Source organism: Equus przewalskii, chromosome 1 (assembly GCF_037783145.1).
Source record: "Equus przewalskii isolate Varuska chromosome 1, EquPr2, whole genome shotgun sequence".
NCBI classification, from domain to species: Eukaryota; Metazoa; Chordata; class Mammalia; order Perissodactyla; family Equidae; genus Equus; species Equus przewalskii.
This window is the reverse complement of record NC_091831.1, coordinates 92,008,437-92,022,817: the sequence shown is the minus strand read 5'-3', so window position 1 is coordinate 92,022,817 and position 14,381 is coordinate 92,008,437. Positions and strand designations below refer to the sequence as shown.

The 14,381-nt window shown below is 48.5% G+C and overlaps 1 protein-coding gene across 1 annotated transcript; it reads right to left on the bottom strand.

Annotated features, from left to right (window-relative positions):
- Positions 1 to 4,392: 4,392 nt before the first annotated feature.
- On the bottom strand, positions 4,393 to 12,504 carry C1H15orf40 (chromosome 1 C15orf40 homolog). The gene is made up of 5 exons (XM_070623022.1): positions 12,361 to 12,504; positions 11,632 to 12,297; positions 10,649 to 10,775; positions 8,259 to 8,386; positions 4,393 to 6,916 (listed from the first exon to the last, which is right to left on the bottom strand). The coding sequence occupies exons 1-5, from the start codon at positions 12,502 to 12,504 to the stop codon at positions 6,821 to 6,823; spliced, it is 1,161 nt and encodes a 386-aa protein (XP_070479123.1). The 3' UTR covers positions 4,393 to 6,820.
- Positions 12,505 to 14,381: the final 1,877 nt, after the last annotated feature.

Sequence of the window (14,381 nt, the reverse complement as noted above, 5' to 3'; positions counted from 1 at the left end):
CTAAAGGAACATACAGAATTTTATGATAGAATTAAGAGTAATGAAATGTCAGTTTTAAGTGTAGAATACTAAACTGGAAGGAACTGATCTTTTGCCCTGAAGGTGACTGATATTACTCATTTTGAACTCTTTATTAGCACTACTCTTTGTTTCTAAATACAGCTTTTTAACACCTTAAAAATCTTCCTAGACTTTCTATTCCATTTGACTCAGTCCAAACAGGTTTGGCTTTGTGTGGAAATCTATTCCCCGGGCCTTTCACTTCTTTTAATGAGCACTATTGTTTATAGTGAAAGGGAATTCTTTTTCATTAGGAAATGTAAGAAATAAATACTTCCAGCTTGAGGTGGCTCGTAGTACTATTTAATAATATCAGTTAGCTGCAAGTGTTACTTGGGAAAGTGCTTACGTTGGTAATGGTAGACAAACTGAGGTATTATAAACCATTCACTGAAAAGCTTATTTGGGATTTTTCTTTGACTATCTTATATTTTAACCAAAGAAGCATATTTGCTATATATTACATATATATATAAATGGGGACTTTGAAATACTAAGTAGACTTTGGTTAATTCTGTGTGAAAAACCTAATTATATAGGTCACTCAGAGAATTTTTCCTTTGTTTCCTTAGAAACGTATACTTTTACAATCCTCTAGTTTTTAATTTAGAAGGGATTAAGACCAACAGGAGTAAATAGGATTTATTGATGTTAGTTTTTAGATTAATACTTCAGGATTCAGATATACTCAGATGTGACATTCTCTAACATCTAAACAAAGATTTCTCCTGTCTCCTGCTGTATTACATTATTATGGAGCCAGATCAACAACTAGATTTAAGTAGGAGGTTATACCAACTCCAGGGTAGCCCTGAGAGCAAATATTTCCTCCTTTCTAGAAGTCTGGTTGACCTCTACTAGGGCCAGCTTTGGGGAAAAGAGGGATGGGAGCAGAGATCTCTTGACGTGTGGATATTGTGGGAGAGAAGGGCCCTGGGCCAAGCCGGCGGCCTGGGTCTCAGTCAGTCTGGCTGCGCTGTATCAGGATACGCCAGAGTAGAAGAGGAGCGTCAGCTGCTGCCGCACTGCTGAGCCTCTCGGTGCGGAGAAACATTCTCGTCTGAGGAGTGAACGAGCAGTGCCGTGAGACTTGGAAAGTGGAGAGCGCTGTGGATGATACCCTCAGATTCTGAGATTCTCAGAATGGTATGGGAGGAGCAGGTAATGAAGAGGACGGCTAGTCTGTGACTAGCCTGCCCCCTGGCTGGATTACGTGAAAGCGCTTGCATCAAGTACTGCACTTGGTGGGCACACGCTAGGTGCCCGTGCAGCGTGAGGCGTGGGCTTCCAGCAGCAGTGTGGGGTAGCGCCAGGTGGACCTTTGACCAGCGTCTCTGTGGGCTGATGGGCTAATTCAGTTGGTGTTTTCCTTCCTGTCCCTGAGGGGCACAGAGCGCCCATGTATTAATTACCAGTGAGATGTTCTCTGGGTTTCACGTCTTCTCCTGGGACAGCTTCAGGGGACGACGCGAGAATGATCTCATGGTTTTTTCCACTGCCAGTGCCTTTAGCTCCCTAAGGGATCTCCAGCCTCTGTCTGAATTAGGTAAATAAAGCTGCTCTAATTGCTAAAGGCCAGAGCTTGTTCATTTTTGTGTGTTTCTCTCATTTTAAAATTGCCTTCATATGTTGTGTGTATACAAAATGATAAATATAAAAAGTCAAACAGTACAAATATGAAGAATCTGCATCCATCCTGTGATTAGGTCTGCTGTGTCTGCTGCTCTCTCACCATGCCCACACACACATAAACTAGATAGACATATATTTTTCCTCTTTTTACTGAAGTCAGGTTATATTATATAGATACACACACATGTATATTATCCTTTGTTCATGCAACAGAATATAACAGACATCACTCCAAGTCAGCAGCTATAGATTAAAAACTAATGATTTAATTTTCATAACAATATTCTGTAGTGTGGATTTGCCACTGATATATGATTATTCTGCTATAGGTAGACATTTTCTCTTTTTTGCCCTTGCTAACAATCCTGCATTGCTTTTGTTCATATATTCTTTGGCGCTTTTATTTTTATGTGTTCTGGGAGGTATTCTCAAAAGTTGGGTTAAAAGACCTGTTTTTTTAATTTTAATAAATGCTGTCACATTTTCTAAAACACTGTAGCAATTCACATTCCCATCAGCAACATGAATGTGTGTATGTGTCTCCCCTCTCCTTCCCTAGGACTTCAACTTTATTTTTCCCCCCTGAGGAAGACTGGCCCTGATCTAACATATGTTACTTATTTTCCTCTTTTTGTTTGAGGAAGATTGTCGCTGAGCTAAGATCTATTGCAATCCTCTATTTTGTATGTGGGATGCTGCCACAGCATGGCCTGATGAGTGGTGCATAGGTCCACACCTGGGATCCGAACCTGCGAACTCTGGGCTGCCGAAGTGGAGTGTGTGAATTTAACCACTATGCCACAGGGCCAGCCCCTTCTACTTTTTGTCTAGACGGCCACAGGCTTTATTTTTGAAATGAGAGAACTTTCCTAGGTTGTGTCTCGTTGATCATTCTTTGCCAGTGTTTCATCTGGGACACTGCACTTTTTATTCCTTATATTCATCTTTTATTTCTTCAGTATTTTTTTGATTATATCTTTAAATCTTTGTTCCATTTTTTTTGCTCTCTTCCTCAGGATGCCAATTATATATGTGTTGATTTTGCTTTGTTTGACTTCTGTCATTTTCCTTTCTTTGCTCACCTTTCTCTGTCCTGCCATCTAAATTCCATGCCATGTGTTCAGCCTCTTCTCTGTTGCGTTGTTTCTAACATGGCCTTTATTTCTATGATGCTTTTATTTTTAAACTTGATCAGCCACATTTCAAGTGCTCAGTAGCCACCTGTGTTGGCAGCACAGTTCTAGAAGAGGATTAAAGGCTTGGAAGCAGTTCGGTTGTCTTGACTCACTCCCTCATTCTCCGACCCCCCGAGGTACCTCTGGGGAAACTAAGGCTGTGAAACAATGGAAGCCACTGCGATGGTAAAACCACATCCTGCATGAGATGAGTTTCATGTAGGAATGACCGTGGGCTCTGTAAGCTGTGCTGCAAGTTTGGGGATTCCCCCTGCCTAAACTCTAGGATCAAGGGGCCTGCATGGAGCCTGTGGCAGGCAGCTCGAGTAGCATGATGAAATGCTGATAACCTTCTCAATTGAATCATAAGGCTTGGCTGAAGGAGGCCTGTGTGGGCAGAAGTAGGTGGTCTTCCTGGAGCCTGGGAAAAGGGAGCTGCTGTGCTCTGAAGCATCAGTGTCGTGTTGTCCCAGGAGAGGGGCTGATACAGTGGGCCCATCCCTGCAGCATTAGTGGGAACTCCAGATGGGCAGAGCACCCTGGCCCTGACCCCTAGTGTCCCTGGCTCTGATCCCGAGCTCTCTAAGCGGCCTTCAGATGATGACTGGCTTCTTGGAGAGATTTCCCAAAGGGACAGAACATACTCCCTAGAGGATCCCACCACAGTCTGTTTGGCAGATGTGTTCTTCACTGTGGATAAAGTGGCATCTTGTTTAGAAATTAGTTCCTTGCCAATTGCCCAGCCTAATTCCGTTTCAAAAACACTGCCTGAGTGGGATTCCCGAAAGCTGCAGGACGAGGAGAGGCACTCAGGACCGTGTGGGCAGCAGTGAAGCACTGCCCTGCACTCCTGGGCCCCGGTGAGTGCTGGGCCATTAACCCCACCCCTGAGGGGAGAGGCCTGAGGAACGGCTCCAAGAAGACCTGACAAGAAGGATCAGAGTGCGTGACGCTGGGAGTCGGGCGCTACAGAAGGGATTGCCCGAGCACAGCCCACTTCAAAGGAAGGAAGGGTCAGTTCCTTCAAATTCTGTGACTTTCTGCTGTGGCATTGTGGTGCCACCTCTTGGATATAAAATTGAAGTCTAGCTGCTTAAATTTTAGCCTCTAGTTGCGTGCACTAAGAAAACCTGAAGTGGGAGCCATCGTGGGTTCGAAACTTTATATTCTAAATGACCATCGAGGAACCACATGACCACATCCTGAACTCTGCTAAGAGCCAGAGTGCTGGTCGCCCAGTCCAGAAAGGACCTGCCTCCTGAAGGTGCTGAGTTTTTAGCTGTTTGGAACTTGAAACACTGCAAACGTGCCAGCCTCATCCTCGGGTCCTCTCGCCCTCCCCCAGCTGGCAAAGGAGTGGGGAATGGCCCCAGGAGGCAGGAGTCCAAGTTCTCTGTCCCGGCCTCTGTGCAAGGGTGAGCAGGTTTTTGCTTCTCAGTTCTGTCAGTGTGTAGTGTAGGCAAAGCACCTAGCAGCGCCTGGCAATAGTAGGCACCCAAGTTATTAATAAATTACTCATAAATCATTTTTGCAGGAGTAATTTCTCATTTATTCAGGTGGGGGTGACAGACGGCAGATGCAGTGCTAGACTATCACCACGACACCAGTCACCAGAGCTGGATGAGTATCCTTCAGACCTCATTCATGGGCTGCCTGAGGCTGGGCCCGCGACACAGGACAAGAAAGGCGGTGTAATCAAGTCACTTTATAGACTGTCGAGCGGGTAGTCACCTAAAATTAACAGGGGTGGGCAGGCTAGAATCATGTTAGACAAATGCTATCGGGGTTGGCGATTTTGAGTCCTTGGTCCTAGGTCACTGGCCCTGCCTGAGTATTCCTGGAAGACAAAGGCCGGCTGAAGAAGGCCGCATTAACTAAACTTCCGCAGCAGATGGAGGTGCCCAGGCCTTAGCGGTGGTGCTCACTAGTGGGGAAGGGCCCTGTGTGGGACGAGAAGGCATTAGACTGCTGAAGGCTTCCTCGTTTGCTGAGGAGGAATGGGAAATCCTGTCCTCGCACACAGCTCCTGAGCTAGTTCCTACCTCCAGCAAGTTTCTGATGACAAAGTGTCATTAGATGTATCTTTATTGAGAGAGAAGTCTGTTTCTTGAAAAAAAAAATCAGGCAATAAAGTTCCTATGTTAAAATATGGCCATTTAAAGTGAAGTAAGTGGATTACTGTGATGGATATTTGTTGATTCCTATCCAGCATCTAGTCCTTTCTCCATAACTTTTCTCAATTTTTGTTCAGAGATCTACTTCTCTACCCACTCCTTTGCTTTCTGAGTAGGCTGGCCCCATCTCCAGCTCGAGGATGGGCCTTGATTAGTCTAGAACAGTTAGGGTAATCCTCCTCCAGTCGCTGGTGTAGGTAACTGGTGTCACAGCATGGCACCCCGACAATTGGGGTGGTTTGGAAACTTCGTGTGACCTCACTTGGTCTGAGATAAAGCCAATGAGAGCTTTTGGAAAAGAAACACCACAGCTCTTGAGGAGCCGTTTTCCCTCCTGGAGGGGGTAACCTGTGGACATGGAGCCTGGAACTGCTGCCTTAAATTTTACCTCCGTAAAGGAAGTGGACCTGAGGAGGAAGCTGGCACTGCTAACGTGAGTCGGGTCCTTTCTGACATCCCTGGGCTGCTGAATCAAACCCATCCTGAGTGAGCCCTGCTCCTGCGCTTGCCGGGCATATGAGCTCATAGCCCTTTACTTTTCAAGCTGGCTCGAGTTGGGTTTCTCTTCCTTGTCCAGAAAAGCATCCTGACCAACAGCGATCCCTGGGAAAACCACAAGTCAAACGCCTTGAGAGCACATCCTGGGACAGAGACGAAAGAGCAGGGAAAGTTCTTATCCATGACCGTGTCACACAAGCACAGCTCGAGGTGGTGTGGCCAGTGGCTCTGAAGAGAAGGCAGCTGAGCGTCACCGCGCTCTGCCGTCCAGTGTACAGTGACCTAACTTTTCCTGTCCTTGGTTCCTATGAACAGAGTAAGAGCTGACTGGATGAGTGTCCCCAGCTCTTTCACCATCAGGAATTGTCACTGTGGGTCCTTCTGGTGGATTTTGTACTTTTAAAAATTTTGTCTATCAATACGTTTTCTTACGTACTTAGACAAAGCACACAACTGCACATTAGCTCTTCTGACAACCAAGGCAACCAAGTTATTATTCACCTTACCAAATCACTATAATTTGCACTGAACATTTAAAACAAGATATTTATTAGCTTTTGAAGCTTAGATATGATTTCTGATAGGCTTTTACAAATACTGAAAATAGCTTCCAGGTCCTCCTTCTTCTAAGGATCTTTGGAGATGCATAAGAACTACTAGATTTGATGATTGCAGTTACCATCCAAGGAGGAAGAACATTCGGTGACTTCTCAAAACCGGTAATTAACATTAAATGACAAGTCTTGATTATTATTTACTTTTTCACAAAATGCTCACTACAGCTTTAAAATGACGCAGAAAAAATTTTTGCATTTAGGTAAGCATTTTAAAATATAAAGACTACAAAGCAGTGTGACTTGTCACTTATAAACTGGATTAGAAGGCAGTCCACAATCAGGATAAAGTGCACTCAACTAGGAGTCGAGAGATCTGGGTTCTAGTTGCCATCTTGCACAGTGTGATCCTGAACGAGTCTCTCCACTTCTGGACGTCAGAAGCCCCATCAGGAAACGAACAGGGCTGAAAGAGGGCATCTTGGACATCCTTTCCGCTCTGTCATTCTGTGACGCGATGAAGTCTGAGTAACGCGTTCCAGGCTGTTCGCGGTCAGGGGTTTTAGGAGCTATAGTCAATGTTCAGTACTTTCAAAATTCCTACTTTTTTGAGTCCTGTTCTTATTTCTCCATGTTCTGTGCATTTAAAGGTATTTTCCTATTTAGCAGCTTTTTCATCAGCAGCAATTAAAAAGTTCCTCAGGGATGCACTTATCATTTCTTGCTTTTATTTTTTTTCGACTTCCTTTTTTAATTTCTCCAAGATCTCATCTGGAGTTGTGGAGGCCAAAAGCTTCACCACTTTTTCACGAGATTTACCACCCTGGACCAAAAGGAACAGACAGTGTCAGGACAACACACTAAACTTTCTCCCGCTGCTAGAGACAGCAGCCCTCGCCGGGAGGGTGAGGGGACCAGAGCTGTCCTGACAGCTTCTCTGCCACTTTCTCCTCGTCATCTGGTCTAGCCAAAGACTCTCTCTTAGATTCCACCTTACTACAAACTTTTACAACTCTCCAGGGTTTTTTCCTTCATACATCAATTTCTGTAATAATAAAAGCTGGGTATTAAAATGTCAAAATGACTAGGGAGTCCAGATATATAATATTCTGGTTTCAAGTAATTCTTTTGTTTAAATTAAAAGTGGAAGTTTTTTAAATTACCAAAACAAATATTGCAGTTTTATATAAGCTTTAAATAAAAATAGTTCCAAATATAGAAAAAATTGCTATTCTCTATACTGTTACACATTTCTGAAAACTCCAAACAAAAAGCAACTACAAATCCAAGTGCTGTAGTTCCACAACCACTTACGACAAGTTTAAAAAGGATCTGTTTGGAAACACATCCTTTAAGGTACAATCTGAGCCGGGATTTATCTAGCTGGGGAGCAGCTGCACAGGCAGCGGAGTGGGAAGTGCATCCAGGCAAATGCCAAGCATGTGCGCTGGCAGAAAATCAGAAGTGACCTGCCCCAGGCGGGGTGCTGAGGGGAGGCCCCGATCGGATGGATGTTTAGGTGCAGCCCATAATCAATGACTGAGTGCCCGCTTGCCCCTCGAGGGCGCTGTACAGTGCAGCGCCAGAAAACGAGTAGAGCTTTAAGAACCATGCATGCGGCTGCGTCTCACGCCTGCAGACTCGCTTCCATCAAGTCGAGGGCAATGCCCAGGGGCCTGTGTTTTAGAAACCATTCCCCAGTGACAGACCCGCCCCACTGCAGGCCTGTGGTATTAATGACTTCATATGAGCTTTCTCTGTCCTACTGAGCTGCTCCTGGTGAGGACGGATAATGTGGGACCAGAGATACTTGATGGACTTACTAATGGGCATGACAATCAACAGGAACCATTTAGATTTTTTAGTATGGTGAGGACTTGAAGGAAGAGATGAGCAAGATTAATCTGACAGAGCAGGTACAGGAATGAATTGAGAAGGGAGAAAATGCTGGAAATGGTGGCAACTAAGGAATATAAGAGTATGGACAGTCTGAATAAGGATTGAGACAGTATGAATGAAGGAGACTAGGAAGAATTCACAGATTTTAGTGATTAAATGAATCTGAGTTAAAAACAACTGGCTTTTCAATTATTTGGAAAAGAAAAAAATCAGTCTTTTAAAAATAATGACTGATGTGTAATAACCAAAGACGTAGAGAGTCCCACCTTATCCAAAACCACATCACTCTTCCTGAGGTCCAGGACCTTGGAGAGGTAGCGACAGAGCTCTGCGTTCGCCTCTCCTTCCGACGGAGGCGCAGCAATGGCCACACTCACAGCCTCGGCCGTCACATCTGCAAGGAAAACAGTGCGGACTTGATCCCTGCGTTCTTCAGGAAGTGAGGCTGTTCTGTACAAGCGTTTGCCTTTGCCTGGCACACAGTTTTCAGTTAATAACGCTGAATGAAGAAATGATTAAACTGATCACACTTAAGGGAACGTAAACATGATAACCGTGCCTCCACCATCACGGAAAAGAAATCCGAAGAAAAGTGCTATTTACCCACCCTGCTGACCAGGATGGGCCTACAGTGCTGGGCAGCGTCCTGGATTCAGGCAGCTGGCAGCCAAGGAGAGTGGAACAGGCAGAGCCCAGGAGGGAGTCAGGAGCTGGGCTTGACCCTGCAGTGGCCCCGAGGCAGCTCACGGGGTTCTCGGGGTCGTCCAGGTGTCCTCATCAGGAGAACGAGGACACCGGGCTAGACTCCTCGCTTACGTGAAATGCCTCTTTAATGTTTTTCAAGTGTAATATTTACTTAAACATTTACACAGCACTTACATACCCCAAGGGCACACAGACATGTTTTTAGTGCTCTACAAACATTAACTGGTTTAACCCTCATAACCACTTTAGGAAGAAACCAGTAATACCATTATCATCTCCATTTTACGACGAGGACACTGGAATTGAGAAGTAATGTGCCCAAGGTCACATGGCTAGAAAGTGATGATGGGATTCAAAAATAAAGTTGCAACACTCTGAAATCCCGGGACAAGGAGTCGCTTTTGAAGAGTGGTGCGGGCCCCTCATCCGTGCAGCCTTTATGAAAAGCCGCCGCCTGCAGTCCGCACTGCACTCGTGGGAGAGCATTTACTCAGGGCAGCGTGCGAGTGAGCTTGCGTGGGCCACAGCTGCGGCTGCTCGGGCTCCCACACTTGGGCCTCACCCGAGGAAACGACGTGGCCGCAGGAGCCACGGGAATGAGGGGGGAAAGCAAATCTCCTATCCTGTCACTGATTCTAAAATACAGTTTTTCACATTCTATCATCTTTGAAATCCAGATGTGTCCTACAATAGATGGAAAAGTGTTTAGTTCATATGGGTTTTGTCCTACTTACTGGTACATAACATACCCGTGTACCTTCTGGTTGATGGCATCTTAGATTTGATGAAACTTGGTGTCCAACAGTAGACAGTGCCCACAGGGACCACTTAGAAAATGCTGACCAAGGAGGGCAGAGCCGTGGCCAGCTAACATGGCCATTAGCACACACCAGGCCCAGCGCCCCAATTCTGAGGTCTTGTTTTCAAAATATTTTTTTTTAATTGGAATACAGAGCTTTAGAGGTGAAAAAGACCTTCAAGATAATTCAGATCAATGTTTTTCAAACTTTCTCCCCACCCAGAATCCCCCCCACCCTAATTTCCCCGGGAATCCCAGCACTTAGATGTGAACACAGCCACTCGGGAGCCCTGTCTGCGGCCTCCCTCGCCCCCTCAGAGATTCCGGAGGCTCCTGGGCTCCAGGGAATAGCCTGAAAGCCTAATGACTTAACCCAGTGATCTCATCTGACAGGTGAAGGGACTGGGCCCAGAAATGTTTCTACTGTTGTGATTTAAAACACGTGCATACAGGTTGCTGGTCGGGGCTCTCAGAGCTCAGGTGTTCTCTCCCTCCTCAGACTACCGGTCATTACACTCGACCGAGATGTCTCTGCTTTCTTTCTCTGGCCAATGTCTCCAGTTTGTAATAGGACAAACTAAAAATAATCTAGGCTACACATTTTCTCTATGTGTCATTTCTAAAATACCCTTATTTTTTTTTTTGAGGAAGATTAGCCCTGAGCTAACATCTGCTGCCAATCTTCCTCCTTTTTTTTTTTCTTTCGTTTTGCTGAGGAAGACTGGCCCTAAGCTAACATCTGTGCCCATCTTCCTCCACTTTATACGTGGGACGCCTACCACAGCATGGCTTGATGAGTGGTGCCATGTCCGCACCTGGGATCTGAACTGGTGAACCCCAGGCCACCAAAGCAGAACGTGCAAATTTAACCGCTGTGCCACTGGGCCAGCCCCAAAATACCATAGTTTTTAAAAAGGAAAAGATTCAATAGTTTTTAGTCTAGCTTGGTATGCTTTAAATATTACACATTCACTCTTCAACACTGGCTTTACACCTTTACACTAGAATCTAGAGTCCGACAGTGGAGAAGCCTCTAACTGCAGGTGTGAAAATGCCCTCGACCACACAGGGTAAACTTCCAGCGAACCAGGCAGAGGCGGGGTGGAGGGACACTGATTGATACGTGACTCCCACCTCAGTGTCCAGACATACCTGTTACAGCGTTTTGTTTGGAACCAGGCTTGGCATGGATGGCTATGGTGACACAACCTTTAGGATCAGCTGCCACAGGACCTAAGGGAGGAAGTGATGTCTCTGGTTTCTTGCTCTCACTTTTACCCTAAAACGACAACGACCACCACGCTACAACTTCACAGGTTACAAAATATTTCCCCACACATTTGACCCTTCCACTACCGCCCTTTCACCCTTAACCAAGAGAAACGATGCTCATCAGTCGTGTCCAGGAACTTCCGACCACCTAGAATGATTTCTCAACACCTTTCATGGCTCAAATCAATTCTTCCATGAAGCCTTCCCACGGACCCCACAAAGCGTTCTTTCCTGCCTTGGAAGACCCGACTCTGGCTTCCGCACCTCGTGCTGGCTCCCACCGTGTGCTCTGCATTTCCCGTTCCTCGGGGCAGAGACCATTTGTTATTCATCTTTGTAGCTCATGCGGCACGAACTAATAAAGGTTTGTGAACACCTGTGGCTGGAAGTGTCTGCGCGTGCATCTGCGGGGAGGGCGGAGAGGAAGGGGGGACGGTGATGCTGAACGCCCTACTATGCGACAGAAGCTGTGCTAGGCACTTTTCATTCCACAGACAGGATCTAAGGCCTGGGGCGGGATGCAGGCAAAGGGCACGTAAAGATGAGTAGGGACGCACGTTCCTGCCCTCGAGGAGCGCGGGCTGCGGCGACCGGAGGGGACACACATCCCTGACACACTAAGGGCCTCCAGCGCAGAGCGGGGCAGGCAGCCCAGCGCCGGGACGCGGGCCCAGCGCAGGAGCGGGGGGCGGTGCGCCCTCGGCGGGTCGCGAGGCGGAGAGGAGCCTCAGGAAGCTCGGCCCGGCGGCGCTGCCCGAGCACGAGGCGCGGGCGGACCGTCGGGGGCGGCGGCAGCAGGAGCCCGGGACCCAGGGAGCACCCTGTCCCGCCCGCGGTCCCACCGCCACGGCACTGCCACTGGCCTTATTGGTCGCACCAGCTTTCTTCGGCATCTCGGCGCCCGAGCGAGCCGGGCGGAGGGGCCAGCACCAGGTCCGGCGGGTAGCCGCCCCAGCCCGAAGAGCGACCGCAGCATCCCCGCCGGGAGGCGGGGACAGGCGCCGGAAGAGCCCTCTGCGCCTGCGCACTGCGAGCGGGAACCGGCCCCGCCGGAAGAGTCCTCTGCGCCTGCGCACATCGAGCGGGAGCGGCCCTGCGGGTCGGCGGACGTGTCTGCTGCGGTCGGAGCGCGCCCCCTGCCGGCTGGCGGGGCAGGCCTCCGCGTTCCTCCAGGACCTGCGCGGGCCCCTCCCTCCTGGAAATTGGCCCCGGAGGCGGAAAGTGGCTCCGGTCGCGTCCTGACCCCTCCCCACCAGCGGCGGGAGGGCCGTGTGCCTCCGGGCTCCTGTACCGTCCTGGGAAGACGGACTGGAGCGAGCGGCAGGGAGCGCGCAGGGCCAGGCATCTTCCGGCCCCTGCGGCCGCCGGGGGCGCGCACAGCCCCGCGGGTGGAAGGAGGGCACCCGCCGCCGGAGCCTGCGGGCGCATCCCGCGCGTTCACGGGGCACCCAGCGCGAGCTGGGCGCGGGGATCCCACGTGTGAAAAAGGAGGAAATACATTCAGACGTGCGATGTGGCCGGAGATGAGACTGGAGACGTCAGCAGAGGCTAATCGCCGAGTCCTTGAAGGGTCTGAGGCCAAAGATGGGTACAGTCCAGTTGGTTGTTTTAGAAAGATCACTGCCCGCAGAATGGCCCATGGAAGAATAGAGGTCGGGAGATCTGCCACAGAAGTGGAAGACGGTGGCCTGGGCCAGAGCAGTGGCAGTGGAGATACAGAACTGGGAGCTGATCATTTCAAGGATGTTCGGGAACTGGGGTGATCAGAGCTGGGGGAAGGACTGGATGTGGGGATGAGTAAAGGGTCAAGGAAGATACCCAGGTTTGGGAGTCTGAGATGAGTTGTTCTGTTTGGGACATAATGAGTTTGAGATGCCTGTGGGACGTCTAAGTAGAAATATTAAGGGCAACTGAAGCTTGAGAGATCTGGGCCAGTGATAGAATCTGGAGCCCTCTGAAAATAGATGCTAATTGAGGCCATGGAAGCTGATGAGAGAAAGGCTGAGAGAGAGAGAGTGCAGGGCACGGGGGCGCTCAGGACAGAACCCGAAGGGAAGGAAGAGAAGCCCCCGAAGGACATTGGCCAGATGTAGGCATACACGCAGCCAAGAAAGGGTACTTCAAGAGGGAGTGGCCAACAGTGACAAATGCAAGAGGACAGGTCAAATAGCAACGAGTGGTGTTGGTGACCCAGCCAGGAGCAGTTTCAGTGGAGAGGAGGAACGGAGGTGACAGAGTAATGCAGCTTCACTGTGAAGGGGTAACCCGTATCTGGAGGGGCACGTGGCGTTAAGCCCCATTTTTCATCTTTAAACTGGATGAGAGTTAACCATATTTGAGTGCTGACAGGAAGAAGCCGGGAGAGGAAAGGTTAGAACCGAGGGAGGCGGTAGGGTTCTGGGCGCAGCTGGAGAGACTGACGTGTCAACAGGAATTCTGACGCCCCTCTTTCACAGAGAAGGGAAGCTCAGGTGCACATGTTGGTGTGTTTATAGGTTGGTGGGAGCGGGGTTTTCTTTCATTAGCTGAAGGAGAGGGGGTTGAAGATGTGAGGAGAGTGGAACAGATTTAAGTAGTCTGGAGAATGGCAAAAAGCTGATTAGTGAAACCCTCAGCTGGCAGCACAGATGGTCTAGTTGAACCTGGAGACTGTGAAATCATCATGGTCCAATCTGTACAGTTAGATCATTTTGGTTTTATTATTTTAATTTTTTTTTTTGAGGAAGGTTAGCTCTGAGCTAACATCTGCTGCCAGTCCTCCTCTTTTTGCTGAGGAAGACTGGCCCTGAGCTAACATCTGTGACCATCTTCCTCTGCTGTATATGTGGGACACCTGCCACAGCATGGCTTGATGAGCAGTGTGTAGGTCTGCACCCGGGATCCGAATGGGCAAACCCTGGGCCGCCGAAGCGGAAGGTGTGAACTTAACCACTGTGCCACCGGGCCAGCCGCTGGTTAGATCATTTTAAATGCCTGGACTGAGTAGCCAGGAAGTTGAAGACAAGGCACATAACTGGATTCATCCAGGTGGGTTTGAGGGTTATTGAAGTGGTTAAAGTGATCAAGGATCAAAAGTGGAGAAGGAAAAAAAAAAGATCAAAGGTGGACTCTAATTGGGTAGGGAAGGAAGAGGGCTCACAGCACAGTCAAGGGAATGGCAGTCTGGAGGTTCAAGAACAGATGTAACTGGAGTGCAGCTGAGAGCTGTGGGCAGAGCGGGATGTCTGAATCTGCTTCTTCAGGGGCAGTGCAGGTCCACGTGACAATGTGCACGGCGAGGTCATGAGGAGCGGCTGACGTGAAATGGGGAAGGTGACTGGAGGTAAGGAAGGAAGGGAAAGCTGTTTGGAGGGGCTGTCCACCCCACAGGGACTCTGAGGCCACTCAGCTTTGGTAGAAGAAAGTGAACGGGGTGTTAAACCAAAGCCCTACTTTCCTTGTTTGAAATCACTTGAGAATTGAGGCACAAAAGCTGAATCAGCATCATATAGAATTGGGGTTAAGTCATGACAGCCTCAATTACAGCTCTGACAGTTACAAGGGAAATAAAGGGCGCACTTGCGATGGTGAGTTATTCATGGTATCTGGCAGTTGACTAGATGGGTGAAGGCAG

Coding starts and splice junctions, on each gene's coding strand:
- C1H15orf40 (XM_070623022.1), bottom strand. CDS start 12,504: ATGATCAGCTCCCAGTTCTGTATCTCCACTGCCACTGCTCTGGCCCAG. Junction 12,298..12,360: donor CTAAAACAACCAACTGGACT/GTACCCATCTTT, acceptor TGACGTCTCCAG/TCTCATCTCCGGCCACATCG. Junction 8,387..10,648: donor CAAACAAAACGCTGTAACAG/GTATGTCTGGAC, acceptor TTTTCCTTGCAG/ATGTGACGGCCGAGGCTGTG.